Raw genomic sequence first — 17,577 nt, 5'->3', positions numbered from 1 at the left:
TTTGAAATGGGTTCTATAGAGGTCAGTGAATTGAACCCATGGATTTGAAATGGGTTCTATAGAGGTCAGTGAATTGAACCCATGGATTTGAAATGTGTTCTGTAAAGGTCAGTATTCCATGCTTTACCATTGAAATCATGTTTTGACACTTTCTACCGAGAAGAACAGTCGGATAACTTTTTCTATTGTGTCAGTTTTAACCTCAATTGGTAATGTGCTTTTCCCTGAATTGAAAGACGATGCCACAATTTTAAGAATGGTAATGGAATAAAGATACAAGAATAACACCAATATATTTTTTTCCTGTCCTGTTGCATTGCATACAATAAGGCCACACAGAGTCTGATGTAAACCACATTGAATGGGAGGAAAATCGAACTATTAATTTATTTTATTTAACCTTTTATTTAACTAGGCAAGTGGGAGTGGAGTTGCTGGGCTAGGGATAGAATGATGGTCAAAGATAAAAGTGTAAAAAATAAAGTCAAAATAAAACAACAAAAAGTACTTTTTGAATGACACTGAGGGGCAGTGTTGTACACATGCATATACACACGCATTCAGTGTGGGAATGAGAGTGTGTGTGTATATATATGGGGGGTCTTGGAGTGGAATGGAATTATTTTTCGGGGGGTCTCGGATGGTTGAGGGGCAGCTCTTAGGGAACTGTGGGTGGATCATGGAAGGCAGGTGGCCTGGCGGTTGGGAGCTTGGGCCGGTGGCTGATGGATCGCTGGTTCGGGTCCCTGTTCTTGACCTTGTTGGAGATCTGTCGAGGTGCCCTTGACCAGGGCGTTGACTCTGGTTGCTTCTATGTGTCGCCCTGGATGGGAGTCTGTCAGAGGACTAATGTGATGTAGTTGTTGAGCGGCTTCACTGCAAATATATTGTATGTTTTAAATATTAGAATAAAAAATAAAGTCGGTTAAGAACAAAGGCCTCCTGCAGGGACTGGGTTTTTGTCTTTTTTAATAAAAATATAGGACGAGGGGCTATGAGTCCATTGAGATGAGATGGACAGCGGGAAATGTGTCGTAAAGATTGAATATTTTTATGTGCATTTTCGCTACATTTTTGTTAATGTTGAGGTTGTTCATTTACAGATTAGGGGTTTTGTGGAACTTTTTTGATACGTCTAGAACACACCCATTCACCTTGGTGCTGAAGTACATCCGGTTACCTCTCGCTGTCGCCATTTTGATACACACAAGCAAGCAAGAAGTAACGAAGAGACGACAGAAAGGTGAGCTCCACGTTTATAATCATTTAGCAGATTGGCACACATATTTGGCAAATACATAATGTAATGATTAACAGTTCATCTGAATGCCGAGCTATTATTGCAGCTAAGCTAGCAGAAAGCTAACTGCACGACATACAGTAACTAACGACTTTCAGCTAGCTAGCTGGCTAGTAACGTTAGCTAGCTAACGTGTACATACCCACGCCTTTTCGATTGGGATTTATTTTATATAGAACGGTATATAACTGGTGTTGCTTATGTATATGTGGTTAAATATACTGTTAACGTTGCCGAACCTAGACTTAACTTGCTGACTATTTGGCTAATATTAACTTACACGACTAACTGCTGCTTAACTTGGCAACGTATTGTTAGCGCTTGGCTAGTTAGCAACCACACTGGTCTGGGCCTTCTCAGTTAATGTTAGTTAGCTACGTGTTTGGGGGTAACGTTACTGTTTATAGTTGAATAACTTTTCCCGTCCCAAACATTTTTTTTGTAATGCAGAGTATCATCATGAGTGGATGTCGTGTGTTTATCGGTCGTTTGAGCCCCCACGCCCGTGAGAGGGATGTGGAGAAATTCTTCAAGGGATATGGACGGATCCGAGAAGTAAATTTGAAGAACGGATTCGGCTTTGTGGTAAGTCGGTCTTGCCAGTTGGCATTGTAAGGGGCAGGGATGGACATTTAACTATTACTTTTCAGACCGGGCTAGTAGAAAATGTTTCTGACTTAGCCCGCTGATTAGTGAAATGTATTTCCCCAAATATTACATGGCACAGATTTCAGACCCTGGTTAGTAAAAAAAAAATGGAAGACTACAAGCTCGGCTGACGAGTGCCCCAAAGCCCTGTCTAGGGGTGGTCAGTGAACGTTTGGATTGTTATGCCTTGTTCAAAACAACTGGGAACACGGAAAAATACGAGGTCAAATATGACGTCAGAAACCTTCAGGTCGGAGCTCGATGAAGAGGCCCGAGTTGGATGACCTGATTTCAAATCGATTTTCAGTTCAAAGCTCGTTTTTCCCCCCCCCAGCGAAAACAGCTTTGAATGCAACCTTAATTAGATACGCCCATTTTGTCTTTCATCAGGAGTTTGATGACCACAGAGATGCGGATGATGCCGTATACGAGCTGAATGGCAAGGAACTATGTAGTGAAAGGTAAGGATTTGGATGCATTCTTCAAATTATTAAGAAAGATCAATGGTGAAATTGGTTTTTGGGCGTTTACTCCATATAGTGGTGGTATTTACACAGAACTGCTACTCCTTTTTTCTGACTTGGGCCTAGCTGCATTCAGTGTGTGAATTTAATTTACTTTATCAGTAATTTCTGTAGACTTGGTATTAACTGTTTTGTCTCTATAGGGTGACGATAGAGCATGCCCGCTCCAGAAGAGGGAGGGGTGGTGGACCAGGGATGGGGGGTGGTGGCGGTGGTGGTGGTGGAGGAAGCGGACGTTTCTCACCTCGTTTCAGCAGCTACCGCCAGGGTTCTGGTGGTCATAGTGGTGGCTCCAGGTATAGACTCCTCAGACTGCCTTTCACAACCTCTTCGTATGCAGTTTGGCCTTCCAACATTACGTAAACTTCCTTAAAAACTCCTAGTTGGGGGAGATCTGAATTTCCCGCTTATTCCCTTATATTTTCATCCCAATCTTGCATATATGAATTCGGTGGAAACCGGGCAATTTTAGGAGCTTGGAAGTTTATTTTGTAGTGAATGAAGTTTAGTCAATGTGATTAGAGTTTAGTGTTCAACAGGTAAAAGTAAATGGGTTTCTGTAATTTTCTGAGTGTGGTTTTAAAGTTCCTATGGTAACTATAAAACACTATCTCTTCCACGTTACAACTTTGCTCTCTTCCACCCATSCAGTAGGTATGGTCCCCCGGTGCGAACGGAGCACCGAATCATCGTGGAGAACCTGTCGTCACGAATCAGTTGGCAGGTGAGCGGTTACACCCATCGGGTTCAATGTGATACAAAAAATTATCGTTTTACTTGATCTGGTACTGCCTTTTTAGTCTGTGTGAAGCAGCATTTTTTTTATAGAAACATTCACATTTTTCATTTATTATTAAAAAAAACGTAGCAATATGCTCAATAGCCCATTAGGTGAATAGAACGGCAAGGACCCGTTTCGATGTTATGAATTCAGAATTGTTTATTTCTTGACTTCGTTTTACTGTATCTTTCAAGAATAAGCACCTCTTAGACTTAAAGGTAAATGTAACCGAACACATCTTAAACCCCTTTTTTTCATGAGCATATTCTTATCTGGTTATTAGTTTATGAAGGAGTTGCATGCACTGCCTCCCCTGGAGGTGTCTGATGTGCATAGCGCCCTCTGCTGGTTGTGTTTTCAATAGTGTCCATTTGGTGCCTCTCCTTACACGCAGTTGCCGCTGGTCTAAATCTTGGCTGGGCCCCGTAGCTGGTGAAAGGGCTCTAGCGCAGGATAGCCTTAGGATGGTCCCTCGTAATCCCCAGTCTGGAGGTTCTGTGGTCTGGTCTGGTGGAAACCCCCCCCCCCCGACTGCAGCCAGCCTGTAACCCCCTCAACACACTCCACGTTCCCTACATTCTCCCGTTTGGTTCTTTTATCTGTTGCTGATGGAGCTGGGGGTGTTGACAGTTGGGCACACTGCACACCCCCTTCCTTCGTTCCTTCCCCTACTTGCTCTCTGGTGGTCCCTTGTGGAGGCTGGCCGGAGTCCGGGTCTGTCAAGGCTGAGGGAGGTCGTTTCTCAAGGGCTTAACACTGTGACTGCATTGGTTCCCATTGGTCCGCTATTTGGACAAGTGGCTCTTTGCTAATGTCTCCCTGGGTATGGAACGGTAAGTAACATATAACTCATGTGATTGGGTTTAAGGGTTGGGAGGATCAGGGAGTAGAATAATATACCCTAGTCTTACTGGAGAACGCTGTCTATAAGTTTATAAGTCCTTATGGAATTATACTAGTCTACCTAATAGGTTAATGAAAGAACCCCTTGATTAAAGTAGGAGCTTAAGATAAAATAAAAATACATTGCATAGAATTATTTTTAAGCGATGCCCCCTTAAAACACCGATAGTTGACAAATCTCAAACATTTCCAAGCCGCCTCAACCGGAAGGGATTTGTCACGTCTCACTGCCTTAATATCTTCTGTTAAATGAAATGTGTAGTCCGTCAATCCTAGTTGTCAACAAACATGAAACAAATACAATACCAAGGAACCACGTAGTGTTAACATGTTTCTCCTTTGGGTAAGATAGTTAACCAAGTTGGTCTACCTGTGAAGTTATTTCAGTGGCTCATCACTTAAACGCCCTCGTCTGAAAAAGCTAAAACATCACATGACTAGCGTGTTTTGTTGGAAGTCAGTATTACGGGGTGGGTGGATGTTGCTGTCGTGGTTTACTGATTAGTCTTTCACAGGTTCACAGAAAAGCCTCTCAGCCACATTATATAGTCTTGTTTCCTCGTCACTGACTCGTATGCTTCATCGTAGGACCTGAAAGACCTGATGAGGAAAGCCGGAGAAGTCACCTTTGTGGATGCACACAGAACCAACAAGAATGAAGGGTGAGTTGTTTGTTCAGTTGATCTGGGCTTTATTCATTGGTTATATTCCGTTCCAAAACTTTTGGTCTCTTTGCATGATGACCCATGTTCGTTATGGACTGAGAAAGGGAGAGACTACCTCTGGCTTGTCCAATAATAAACCCACATGGTCTGTTTACAAAAAAATGTTGTGCTCTACTTGAAAACAAACCAAATATACCTTCGGTTGAATGGTTGCTATTATGAAATGAGCCTGTTGACTGAATGTGATTTGATTCTACAGGGTGGTGGAGTTCGCATCACACAGTGATATGAAGAACGCCATTGATAAGCTGGACGGAACAGACTTGAATGGACGCAAGTTAAAACTGTCTGAGGATCGCAAGAGCCGGTTAGTATCTCCCTTTCCAATTGCAACTTATAGTTTCACTGAGACTAGACAAACACAGGGACTTGACTGTCATTTTCCAGCTAGTTGTAAACCAGTGCTCTCATTATTTATGTTATTTATATTTTTAGTTTTGACACAATTCTGACAATAAGGAAATGAGATGTAGACATACATGTGGGTGAAAGTGGGGACTGACAAGTGTCCAGGGGGAGTGTTAGTAATATATTACGGCTCTGCACTAACTAATGCTCTTGATGGTGGGGGGAAACAAAACTTTTCATTCTTCTGTTCCAACAGCCACAGCAGGAGTCGTTCCCGTGGCTCTCGTAGCTACTCCCGGTCCCGTAGCCGTTCCCCCCGCTCCAAGTCCCGTAGCAGGAGTCATAACCGCTCCAGGAGCCCCCGATCTCGCTCGGCCAGCCGTACCCCGGAGAAGAAGCCTTCCTCTGGGGTAGGGGGCAGGGCCGCACATCGCTCCCAGTCCCGTTCCAGATCCCCTGCCCCTCGCTCCCGTACCCCTCCCCCACGCTCCCGTTCTCGCACGCCTCCTCCCGTTTCCCCTGTCCCGGCCCGGAAGCAGTCTCCGTCCCGGTCTCGCTCCCCCTCGGTTGAGAGCCAGCACTGAGCCCCCACTAGGGATGTGTGTAGTTCAGTGTTGTAGTGCAGTGGTGGCTGGAGGGAGGACCGTCTCATTGGAATGGCTGGAATGGAACGAGAGGATCAGAATACTTCATAGCGTTCCATTTATTCCATTCCGTCTATTCCAATAAGCCCGTCCTCTTATTTTTTTTAAGTAACCACCAGCTTCAAGTGGTATAGTGGTATGGACTGAAGAGTTGTCGTGCTGAGACCATGGCACCTGGCTTTGTGGCGGCCTGCTTGCTTGCTAGTGTGGAATGAATGGAGAGGCTTGCCTTTGGTGACACACTCCCACAATCTCTCACTTTTTTTTTTAAATCAGAGATTTGGTCGTTGTGCCAGTATCTTGGATGCCCTGTAATGTTTTTCTCTATTTTGGGAGCCTTTGTGTTATAGGTCGGATCGTGCTTCCCCAATTCAACTTCTAATTGTTTATTTTTTTTGCCATATGAATAATTAAACATTTTCCTTGGTGAAAACTGAACCGTTTAAGGAAATGTACAGTGTGATTTTGAGATCTTTTGATTGGGTCGCATTCCTGTTGAGTATCGTTCTCACTGCAGATTGTAAGTCTCATTGTGATTTAATGACTAATGTACCATTTTTCTGTTACGAGTCTAATCAATACAATGTTATATTTCCATCACCACTTTTGCCCTGTCAGTGATTCCAGTCTACACCTCAGACAGACCACATGTAAATTAAACCCAACATTATAATTTACGGATGGGTATTACAAAGACYTTTTCCACAAGGTTTAGTTTTTAACATTTGCTGAAAATTCTGTATATGCACTTCACAAATTCTTATTAAATGGATACTTCTACTTTAAATTTGACTCAACAATTTAATATTTATTTTCTACCAAGAGAACAATACTTGCTAATGTATCTTTTTATTAAGAAAGCCATTGTACAGAAAATTAGATTTGAAATGTCACGTTCTTCTAGCCTGGGTACCAGTCGGTTTGTCATGCCATTATATTTGGCAAGGAGTTGAATGAAATGGCACAAAGATCTGGAACCAGGCTAATGTTCTATAGACGATTAACAAAACATGCACTCAACGGAAATCATACCTTGGTTTGTGGTGAATGTGGATAAAAGTTTGGATAATGGTTTCATACACAACTTGTCCGTATTGAAGAGGTAAGGGAGGAGGATGGTAAATGTGATCTGCATAACTTACCAAATAACATATATTTTGTATGCCTCATCTGCATACCTACAGACACAAAAGTGAGCAGTTCAGTCATCTGCACCCAGTACAGCTAGCCTTCAACATATTCTCATAGCCTACGGTGGCAGGTAGCCTAGTGGTTAGGGCATTGGGCCAGTAACTGAAAGGTTGCTGGATCAGATCCTCGAGCTCACAAGGTTTTTAAAAATCTGTCGTTCTACCCCTGAGCAAGGCAATTAACCCACTGTTCCCCGTGGATGTCGATTATGGCAACCCCCTTCATCTTTCTGATTCAGAGGGGTTGGGTTAAACGCGGAAGAGATATTCAGTAGTATAACTGACCCCTTTATTTGTACATATCCTTAGCTCTATTGATTGATATCCATTGAATTGTGTCCATTTTTTGTTTTGGAAAGATTTGAATAAATATGAAAAGATGGATGGTATTACCATAAAACAATATCAATTTAGATTATAGAAGGGACAAACCTTGCCTTATCTGAAAAATGTAAAGATCTCAATTTAGGTGTCTGCACCTGCTGTCCTTTCAAATCCAAATGTTTCAGTCGGGCAGTTAGGTTCCCACAAGAACCGCCACCAACTAAAGAGGTTCCTCGGTGAACCCCAGCTCCTATGGGGTTGGGGTTCTAAGAACCTTAGAACCCTAAGGTTCTTCAAAGAACTTTGAGGATCTTAGAACAACCATTGTTGAAACACACATTTTTAGAGTGTAGTTATATTTAACTGACAACACGTTCTGATGAGAAGGCTTGACTTGAATTTTGTAATTCTAATATGGATTATAACTGAATATTAGAAAAAGATTTTGGTTCCTTTCTAAACATAGCAATGGGAATGCAAAGAGGACTTGGACCCACAAAATAGGTGAAGTGAACAAAGGTCTTTCTTTAGCTTTTTTTTTTTTTTTTTCCCCAGAGTTCACTTTAAAGAGGACTGTGATCGGATCTTTTAAAGACGACAGATCGGATCTTTTATAAGTGGACTATATGTGAAAACACCCGTAGTTACACATTTCAAATATGGACAATCCAGGGATATTTTAACCCCCCCCCCGATCTTGATAAAATGTCTGGTATGGTCATGTATTTTAAAGACGCTTGTCTTACTGGACATAAATAGGAAATAGATCAAATAGGCTACAGTAGGCTACACCAACACTGTTTTACATTCATACAAAGGGTTGGGTAAATTGCTACCGAAGATTTGCCGTGGCAAAGAAAGAAAATCCATGATTTGTTCCAAGGTTTGCTGATGTCATCGTTGTGAACAGAGTGCCCCATAGCGATTTGAATTCTCAGAGATACCGTGACGAGATTGAGACCCTTTTTTTTTTAAAGGTATCTGACCAAAAAAAACTAAATGCATATCTATAGTCCCAGTCATGTGAAATCCATAGATTAGAGCCTAATGAATATTTCAATTGACTGATTTCCTCATATGACTTGTAACTCAGTGAAATTCTTGTTGCGTTTATATTTTTTGTTCAGTATATCTTGGAAGACTTTGGTTGCAAGCAGAACAAAGAGAGGTAATGAGGTGAACAATAATGGCTGCAAATCGTTCTATAGGCTACCAGTTAGCCTATCCATTGTCACATAATGAAAGGTGTGAAAACGGATCTTAGGCTACTGTTTGAGTTTCCCCCCGGCTCAGTTGATTGACAGATGTAGGCCGACTATAGAACGATCAACTTTACTCCAGTATGGACACGCTCGTCTACGTTTTATACTGTAGTTGACGCTGTTACTTCGTAGTCTCTAAGTAAATTCCACATAATTAGAGGACTGGAAAATAAAGCATTACCATATATACTTGATTTAATATTTTACTAGGCAAGTCAGTTAAGAACAAATTCTTATTTACAATGACAGCCTACCGGGGAACAGTGGGTTAACTGCTTTGTTCAGGGGCAGAACGACAGATTTCATACCTTGTCAGCTCGGGGATTCGATCTTGCAACCTTCCGGTTACTAGACGCTCTAACCACTAGGCTACCTGCCACTTTTCTATATCATAGTAACATTAACGTGCGTGATATGAGTGTAATGTGTTTAAAACTAAACATATTTCTTTATGCATTGTCGGGTCTTTTAGATGAACTTGCTGAAGAGGAAGAGTGAAGGTGTGTTTTGAAATAATACCTAAAACAATGAAACCAAACACTACAGATCAATAGGGAGCTCTACGTCGCAGAGGTCACAGGTCAATACAGAACATGAGGTAAGACCGATATGAGGCAGCATCTAGAAGACCAGCAACATAAGAAACATCAATCAAATGCATCGACATCTTGGAGCTTTTACCCGGACTAGACAAACAATCAGAAATGTGCTGACAAAAGGAGTCGCTGGCATCTTTAAAACACTCTGTAGTGACGTTCCTTTTGGACTGGGCTGAAGGAAGAGAAAATGACGTGAAATTGATATTCTCTTTTTGGGAGTTGAATTATAATATATTTTTTAAAAGGAAATACAGTTTATTTGAACTTTTTTTTTTAAATCACTTCTCTATGGAAACCAACTTTGACAAGTACAGCGTTCTGTTTGTCTTCGATGGCCTGGATGAGTGCCGACTTCCTCTAGACTTCCAGAGCAACAAGAGCTGTTGTGACGTCACAAGGGGATTCTGCCTACCTCTCCTCTCTTGTGGATAATCTCCCATTCTGCAGCAGCCAATCAACAACCCCCCCCCCCCCCGAGTGTTCATCGACCCCCAGAAGGGGAAGTACTTTAGGAACAGAATCAGTGATGAGAACCTGACCAGCAGAATCATCACACACATAAAGACATCAAGGAGCCCCTACGTCATGTGCAATCTTTAGTTGGATCTCTACCACTGTTATAGAAATACTTTTTGGGAGAAGCAGAGAGAGAGATAGCGGGAGAGATGCACAACACTCTGGCTGAGATGTACTCACACTTCTTGAACTACCAACGTATTACACAAAACCCAGAAATATTCATGGGGGGACAAGAGAAAGTCGAGACGGATTCACACATGAAAATGGATGAAGAGATTCTGAAGCTGGGGGGGAAACTGGCCTTCCAACCGCTGGAGAAAAGCGATCTGATCTTCTATGAGGAAGACCTAAGAGAGTGTGGCATTGATGTGAGAGAAGTGTCGGTGTTCAGCTTTGTTCATCTGAGCATCCAGGAGTTTCTTGCTGCTGTGTTTGTGTTTGTCACATTCACCAAAGATAATGTAAATCTATTAACCAAGCAAGAAAACCCACCACCCCCAACCAGAAAACTTCAGATGTCTGAAGACACACCGCCTCAAGACATGGCCTTACAGAGTAAGAATGGACACCTGGACCTTTTCTTCCGCTTCCTTCTGGGCCTCTCACTGGAGTCCAATCATACTCTCCTACAAGGCCTATTGACACAGACAGGAAGCAGCCCACAGACCAATGAGGAAACAGTGAACTACATCAAGGAGAAGATCAGGGAGAATCCCCTGTCTCCGGCGAGGTGCATCAATCTGTTCCCGCAGTCTGAACGAGCTGAATGACCATATTCTCTAGTGGATGAGATAAAAAAAGCTACCTGAGCTTCTCTCAGAAGCCAAAGTGTCACCTGCATATTGGTCAGCTCTGGGGGCTTTTTGTGTTGCTGACTTCAGAAGGGGAAGCTGTACATGTTTGACCTGAAGACATACTCCAGATCAGACTAAATGTTTTCTGAGTCTCCAACCTTGTCAGTAACACATAACAAACCAAGCTGCTGGAGATTTCAAATTGTCATTATGCTCATTGGTATCGATATGCCTTGACATGCACATGTATGTTCCTGGATTCATACTCCAATAATTGACCATCATCAAGGTAAAGATAATTGATCTCAGAATTCTGCAAGTTACGGTAATTTCTAAACAGCATCATTTTATTTTGTAGGCCAATAGTTTGTGAGATTCTGACCTCAGCTTAAACATTCTCCATTAAGGCCATGCTGTAGCGCGCTTGACATTTCAAGGTCATTTCCCGAGTGAGCCGACATCGAGTGACAATAACCTACAGGTTATTGGACCTGAGTGACAATAACCTACAGGATTCAGGTGTGGAGCTGCTCTCTGCTGGACAGGAAGGTCCGCACTGTAAACAGGAGACACTGAGGTCAGTACTTCTCCCGTGTGTTGTATTTGACATTAATGGATATTCGGGTTCAGAGAGTACCACTATTTCTAAGAGTGAACTTCTTCGTGCAGGTTGTCATACTGTGGAGTCAGAGGAAGGCTGTGGTCATCTGGCCTCAGCTCTGAGGTCAAACCCCCTCCCACCCGAGAGAGCTCTAGACCTGAGCTACAATCACTCAGAAGACTCAGGAGTGGAGCTGCTCTCTGCTGTATTGATGAATCCAGACGGTAATTTGGAGAAACTCAGGTAGATACTCGTTGAATCAAAACCCCGTGAATGAATTTTGACTGAATCCCTTTTTTTGGGAAATTACTGTATAAAATATTATTAACCACAAGCTGTGGTATTCAGTTTTGTGTTCAGATCTTTCACAGCTATTTCAAATGTTCTGGTCATTTTGGGGAGTCTGAACACTCAGTGGACTGTTTAAGAAACACGGGAGTGTTTAAGAAACACAGGAGTGTTTAAGAAACAGTCATAATGAGAACATAGTACAAAACTATTTGTTATTTAATATTATATTTTAGTAATTGTTTAACATGTCGGAACATGGCTTCTGTTTTCATTGGGGTTTTTAAAATCGTAAAACACTTTTTAGATATTTTGCTGTCTCACAGTGTGGACCATGATGCAAAGTGTTTGTTAAAATCAGCACTTAAGAAATGTAAACATTGTTCGCAGTGAAAAACAAACCTGTCGTTTTGAGGTTTTAAACTTTTGTCAAAAACTACAGTTTTACTTGAGCTTTTTATATACTTTAATAGTCCAAACAAATATCAACTGTAGCCAGATTGGAGGTGCAAACAGAGATCCATGTTGTCTGAAAACATAAATGATGATGATTAGTATTTATGTCTCCATCAAGATGCCTGTGATCTCACACTGGACCCCAACATGGCTGGAGTCCTGATCATCACGATGATTTCACTGTCAGACACAATAACAAGCCCCAATATCTTACATGTCTCCTCCATACACTCCCATAAAGAAGGAGTGTAATCTGGCCTAGCTGGCTGGCACTCTGTCCTTCTACAGCGTCTCCTCTGACACACATCTCCTCAGACACCACATTCACTGAGCCTGTCTAGCCTGGGTTTAGACTCTCTGGTGTAACGGTTCAACTGTCCCTGTGTCAGGTAGAATAGCCCGGTTTCATCTGAGTCACATCCCTGCCCATCTTCAAGAATCCTTGCCCAGCACTCTTCTTTGCTGGGTTTAAAACCTCTCAGGGAATAAATATTCCCCTGTTAAGTGGACCTGCGTGGTTCTGGTAACGGTTATGACCGTCATTTTCGCTAATAAATCGGTATGTGAACACCGTAGATCGAAATAGCATGCATTGAGCGATTGCACAGTTGAATATTTTTTTAGCCTGTGCAATGTAGGATGTGAAATCTGAAACCACTTGAAGCTGGGATGTCCCTCCTACCATTTCATTTGCTCTTCCGACTGTCCATCAACTTCTGGCTGAACCCTAAATCACAGCCACTGTCAAATGCCTATCAGTCGTTACATCGTAGCGCAGCAGGAGAGAATGGTTTCATCTCTACAGCACATTCCGAGATCTATTTAAAACAAGTTCATTTTTATTACCTTTATTTAACTAGGCAAGTCAGTTAAGAACACATTCTTATCTACCAAAAGGCCTCCGGGGGGGGGGGGGGGGGGATCTAAAATAATTCATAGATTTGAAACAAAAAACACTTTCTGTTTGTCATAGATGAACAATATGAATATGAGATGAAAGGATCGTTTTTAACGAGTTCAGGAAGTCAAGTTAAAGCTCTGAGTGACATTCACAGCTGTGGTGCGTTGCCCTCATCACTGAAGAAAGAGACCTTTAAAAACAGATGCACATTTTCTCTAACACTTAACATACAAATATGTATTTCATAGTTTTACAGAACGTGACATCTTAGAGTTAGTAGTTTTATAATGTGATTATACTACATTTAGAAAGTCAATGCAAGCCTTTTACATACAGTTTTGTTGAAAAGGAAATAAATCCTACTGAAAAACTTGAGCTTGTGTCCTCAGAAGTGACGACACCTCAGCAACGTAGAACTAGTTTTACCAGAAAGGGGAGATTTGAACCTTTCTTGGAGTATACCGCATTACTAGTTATTGTTTATGGCCCTGTCATGTTAAATAATGACTTTCTGGGATGATGTAATAATGACTTTCTGGGATGATGTAATAAGGACTTTCTGGGATGATGCAATAATGACTTTCTGGGATGATGTAATAATGACTTTCTGGGATGATGCAATAATGACTTTCTGGGATGATGTAATAATGACTTTCTGGGATGATGTAATAATGACTTTCTGGGATGATGTAATAATGACTTTCTGGGATGATGNATGTAATAATGACTTTCTGGGATGATGTAATAATGACTTTCTGGGATGATGTAATAATGACTTTCTGGGATGATGTAATAATGACTTTCTGGGATTATGTAGATGCCATGCAGTTAGTTACATTTAATATTTTAAGCCTGGTATCATGGTCTGTTACTACAAGTCAGAGTAACATCCACATATTCAGGGACATTAAAAGTTCTTCATGTATGACATCAGATCTATCTATTAGTCTTGGTGAACATGGTGGCTAGTCACCTACAACATGCAAAATCATATGCACACATTGATTTATTGATTTTAGTTCTGCTTTCAATACAATGCAAAAAAATATAAAATATCTCCCCAATTTGGTGATATCCAATTTGTAGTTATAGTCTTATCCCATCACTGCAACTATTTCCCTACGTACGGACTCGGGAGAGGCGAAGGTCGAGAGCCATGCGTCCTCTGAAACACGACCTCTCTCTGAGGACACGTCCCTGTGTTCAGGTCAGTTCATCTGATGAACTGACCTGTGTTCAGTTCATCAGAGAGACCTGAACACAAGGGCGTCCCAGGGGCGTGTCCTCTCTCTGAACACAAGGGCGCCCCAGGGGCATGTCCTCTCTCTGAACACAGGGGCACCTGAGGGGCGTGTCCTCTCTCTGAACACAGGGGCACCCCAGGGGCGTGTCCTTTCTCTGAACACAGGGGCGTGTCCTCTCTCTGAACACAAGACAAATGAGCTGATCAACAATGGCAACAACCTGCCAATGTCCTAACCACTCTCACTGAACGACCAATCAGTGGAGGCGGTTGAGTGTTTTAAATACCTAGGGACACAAATGGATGACAGAGAACACAGACTGTTTTTCTCTTCTTTTTTTAAAGCAAGCCAGCGCCTGATTTTAGTTAGGAAATTGAAGGGGTTCGGGGTCAAACCAGGATGTTCTGGAGAGGGTATACAGAAGTCTGGTGGAGAGCATCCTCACGTTCAATATGACAGTCTGGTATGGTAATCTGAGCGTGAGGGAGCAAAAGAAAACTGTCCAGAATAGTAAACACAGTCAGCAAAGTAATTGGTCGACCACAGGCACAGTTGAGCATTCTGTTCCACAAGGCAACCAACAAGAAGGCCCTGACTGTCGTTGGCGACCCCTCCAACCCTCAGTCCAAGAGACTTTCCTATGGCCGGCGCTTCAGAATGCCCATGGCCAAGAAGAACATGTTCAAACATTTGTTTGTTCCTTGCGCTGTTGTTGGACTACTAAATGCAATGTAAATTGTATCGGTATATGTACTTATCTATCTTGTGCTGTTGTTGGACTACTAAATGCAATGTAAATTGTATCGGTATATGTACTCTATCTTGTGCTGTTGTTGGACTACTAAATGCAATGTAAATTGTATCGGTTATATGTACTTATCTATCTTGTGCTGTTGTTGGCTACTAAATGCAATGTAAATTGTATCGGTATATGTACTTATCTATCTGTGCTGTTGTTGACTACTAAATGCATTGTATCGGTATATGTACTTATCTATCTTAGTGCGTTGTTGGACTACTAATGCAAGTAAATTGTATCGGTATATGTACTTATCTATCTAGTGCTGTTGGGGCAGCGGACAATTGTGAGGGAATGTATTAACGTCCTCTATGTTGTTAGGTTATGCAGTATGGTGGAATGTTTGTGATGTGAGAATGCATGTAATCTTTTTAATGTAAGGTGATGCCAAAGAAGAAATGTCCATCTGGATGGACAATAACGTTTTATCTATATGACTCCCTGTCAAAATAAAGGTTAAATTAAAAATGATCTTGCCAAGTAATGTGAAGTATTTTGGGAATACAATCTGCAATTTGAAAAATAAATACTGTATTTTACAACTGCATCACGATTATAAACTGGGTGGTTCGAGCCCTGAATGCTGATTGGCTGACAGCCGTGGTATATCAGACCGTATACCACGGGTATGACAAAACATTTATTTTTACTGCTCTAATTACGTTGGTAACCAGTTTATAATAGCAATAAGGTACCTCGTGGGGTTTGTGATATATGGCCAATATACCCACGGCTAAAGGCTGTGTCCTAGCAATGCAATGCATTGCATCATGCATAAGAATGGTATATTGGCCATATACCACAACCACCCCGTGCCTTATTGCTTAAATATACCACTAGGTGGCATAATTGAGCTGTAAATGTAGACTGAACGTCCAAATGAGATTACCACACATTGATCGCTCTGAAGTGGTAATGATGTCATGAAGCTGTCTCAAATCAATGCATTTACTGGAGTTGTGTCACTGTTACACACAATGTAAATGAAGCATTGGTGAAATTATTTAGATTGTGTTCGTTTTTTTACCTCATTTGAATTGGCCTGCATAAATATGAATCAGGTAACCCATTATTATGGGAAAAAGACCCCTTTCTGTTCCTCTTGTTAGGTAACTATCTTGTCAATGGCAAATAAGCTCCCACAAAATTAGTGCCGATTCCCCAAGGTCATACAAAGGGAACGTGTAAATGATGTACGGGGGGAAAAAATAACTGTGTGACAGTCCCAATCAATGGTGTATATACAGTACATATGTCCAAAGTCAGACAGTCCAGCCTCTTCTTTTCTGTTTGTCTTGTAAACTTTACAGTTCTGCAACAAAGCACCCAGTAAATTAGAACGCTGAATCGTCAGGGTTAACCCCTAGTCCTTGATCATGACTCATTACACATAAATCATTGGACGAAGATGTCTTCTGTAGGGGGGGGGGGGGGTTTGTTAAGAGCCGCGACGCTTGGTCTTGAACATTAACACACATCTCTTTGCGGTACCTGTTTTGGAAGCATAAGGAACTTATCTTTCATATTAGCGAGAAATCTTTTCCCCCCCCAAAAACAGAAGTTTAAATGGATACTCACCTTAATAGGGTTAAGGTTCCCACACAGCCATATATCCATGTTACAGCGTTTGTTTACAGACAAGGAAGACAGAGTGGACTACCTGTGCTGTACTAATGGGCTCTCTGCGTCTACAAAACACCTGTGTTAAAAAAGGAAGACAGATGCCACAAACATGTTGTCACTGAAAAATACTGTCTGCTGCAACTGTGCGCCGGCCAACCAGTTAAAACCGTGTACAGCATTGGCGGCTGGTGGGAGGAGCTACGGGAGGACGGGCTCATTGTAATGGCTGGAATGGAATACATGGAACGGTATCAAACACATCAAAAGTATGGAAAGCACATGTTTGACTCCATTCCATTGATTCCATTCCAGCCATTACAATGAGCCCATCCTCCTATACCTCCCCCCACCAGCCTCCACTGTGTGTATCGTAAGTGTGTATTTTTGGGGGGCATTTCTGAAATTATTTTGATGTGATATGAAAGTAGAGGGTAACGAGATTGAGAATCGATTCACCTTTAGATGGACTATTTCGTTGTTTTTTGCTTCCAGAGCCATTTCGCCCTTTAAACAGAACACGGAAGGCAGGTCCTTCGACAAAGATGTAACGTTAGACTCCTTTGGTCCGATATTGGTCGAGGTTACCCGAAGCAAACTTGTAACGATGTAATGGAGAAAAAACAAACATCTGTGCGACAGTCCCAATGATGTTTATATATGTAGAGACAATCTTCAATTATACATTTTTTTACACATTTCAATGGGCTGATTAATGGGTTAATGCAGAAAATATGTGCACTAATCTTGGAAGCAGCCAAAAAAACACATTTTTTGAGAAGGCGCACCTGCAGACCGCGCCTAGTCGGTTGCTTGGAGACGAGTGAAGATGTAGCATGTTTGTGTGCTTGTAGTAACTCCACTTGTTTCAGAGCCTTCAAGCGAGATAACAATACATCTATTCATATACATTGCAAATTATACATTTTCTTGACATATTTTTGCATGTAGGTTGGGATGAACCGCGCGGTTCAAGGACATTGCTTGCATACCACTTCGCCAGCCTGTGTCCTAATCTGAACGAATGCTGCGTTCATGGCCAGCAATGACGTTATTTCCTGGGGGTGGCAGTGGGAGCAAAGTACTGCAGTTCTAGGGAACAGTGTA

The 17,577-nt window shown here is 41.9% G+C and overlaps 2 protein-coding genes across 3 annotated transcripts in view; both read left to right on the top strand.

Moving 5' to 3' along the window:
• LOC112069255 (deubiquitinase DESI2) overlaps window positions 1–293 on the top strand; it is a 25,000-nt gene extending 24,707 nt beyond the window's left edge. For both annotated transcript variants that reach the window (XM_024136553.2, XM_024136552.2), the window contains exon 5: window positions 1–293. This exon is cut by the window's left edge. The gene's annotated coding sequence lies outside the window, so the exon portion shown is untranslated.
• A 272-nt stretch (window positions 294–565) lies between these two features.
• Window positions 566–6,660, top strand: srsf5a (serine and arginine rich splicing factor 5a). Its single transcript, XM_024136551.2, has 8 exons — window positions 566–1,243; window positions 1,751–1,885; window positions 2,339–2,409; window positions 2,616–2,768; window positions 3,124–3,196; window positions 4,745–4,818; window positions 5,081–5,188; window positions 5,486–6,660. The coding sequence occupies exons 2-8, from the start codon at window positions 1,760–1,762 to the stop codon at window positions 5,811–5,813; spliced, it is 933 nt and encodes a 310-aa protein (XP_023992319.1). The 5' UTR covers window positions 566–1,243; window positions 1,751–1,759; the 3' UTR covers window positions 5,814–6,660.
• The last annotated feature ends 10,917 nt before the right edge of the window (window positions 6,661–17,577 follow it).

This window comes from Salvelinus sp. IW2-2015, unplaced genomic scaffold (assembly GCF_002910315.2).
Source record: "Salvelinus sp. IW2-2015 unplaced genomic scaffold, ASM291031v2 Un_scaffold957, whole genome shotgun sequence".
In the NCBI taxonomy this organism is placed as follows: domain Eukaryota; kingdom Metazoa; phylum Chordata; class Actinopteri; order Salmoniformes; family Salmonidae; genus Salvelinus; species Salvelinus sp. IW2-2015.
The sequence above is the reverse complement of the archived record's forward strand: the minus strand, read 5'-3'. Positions and strand labels throughout refer to the sequence as shown.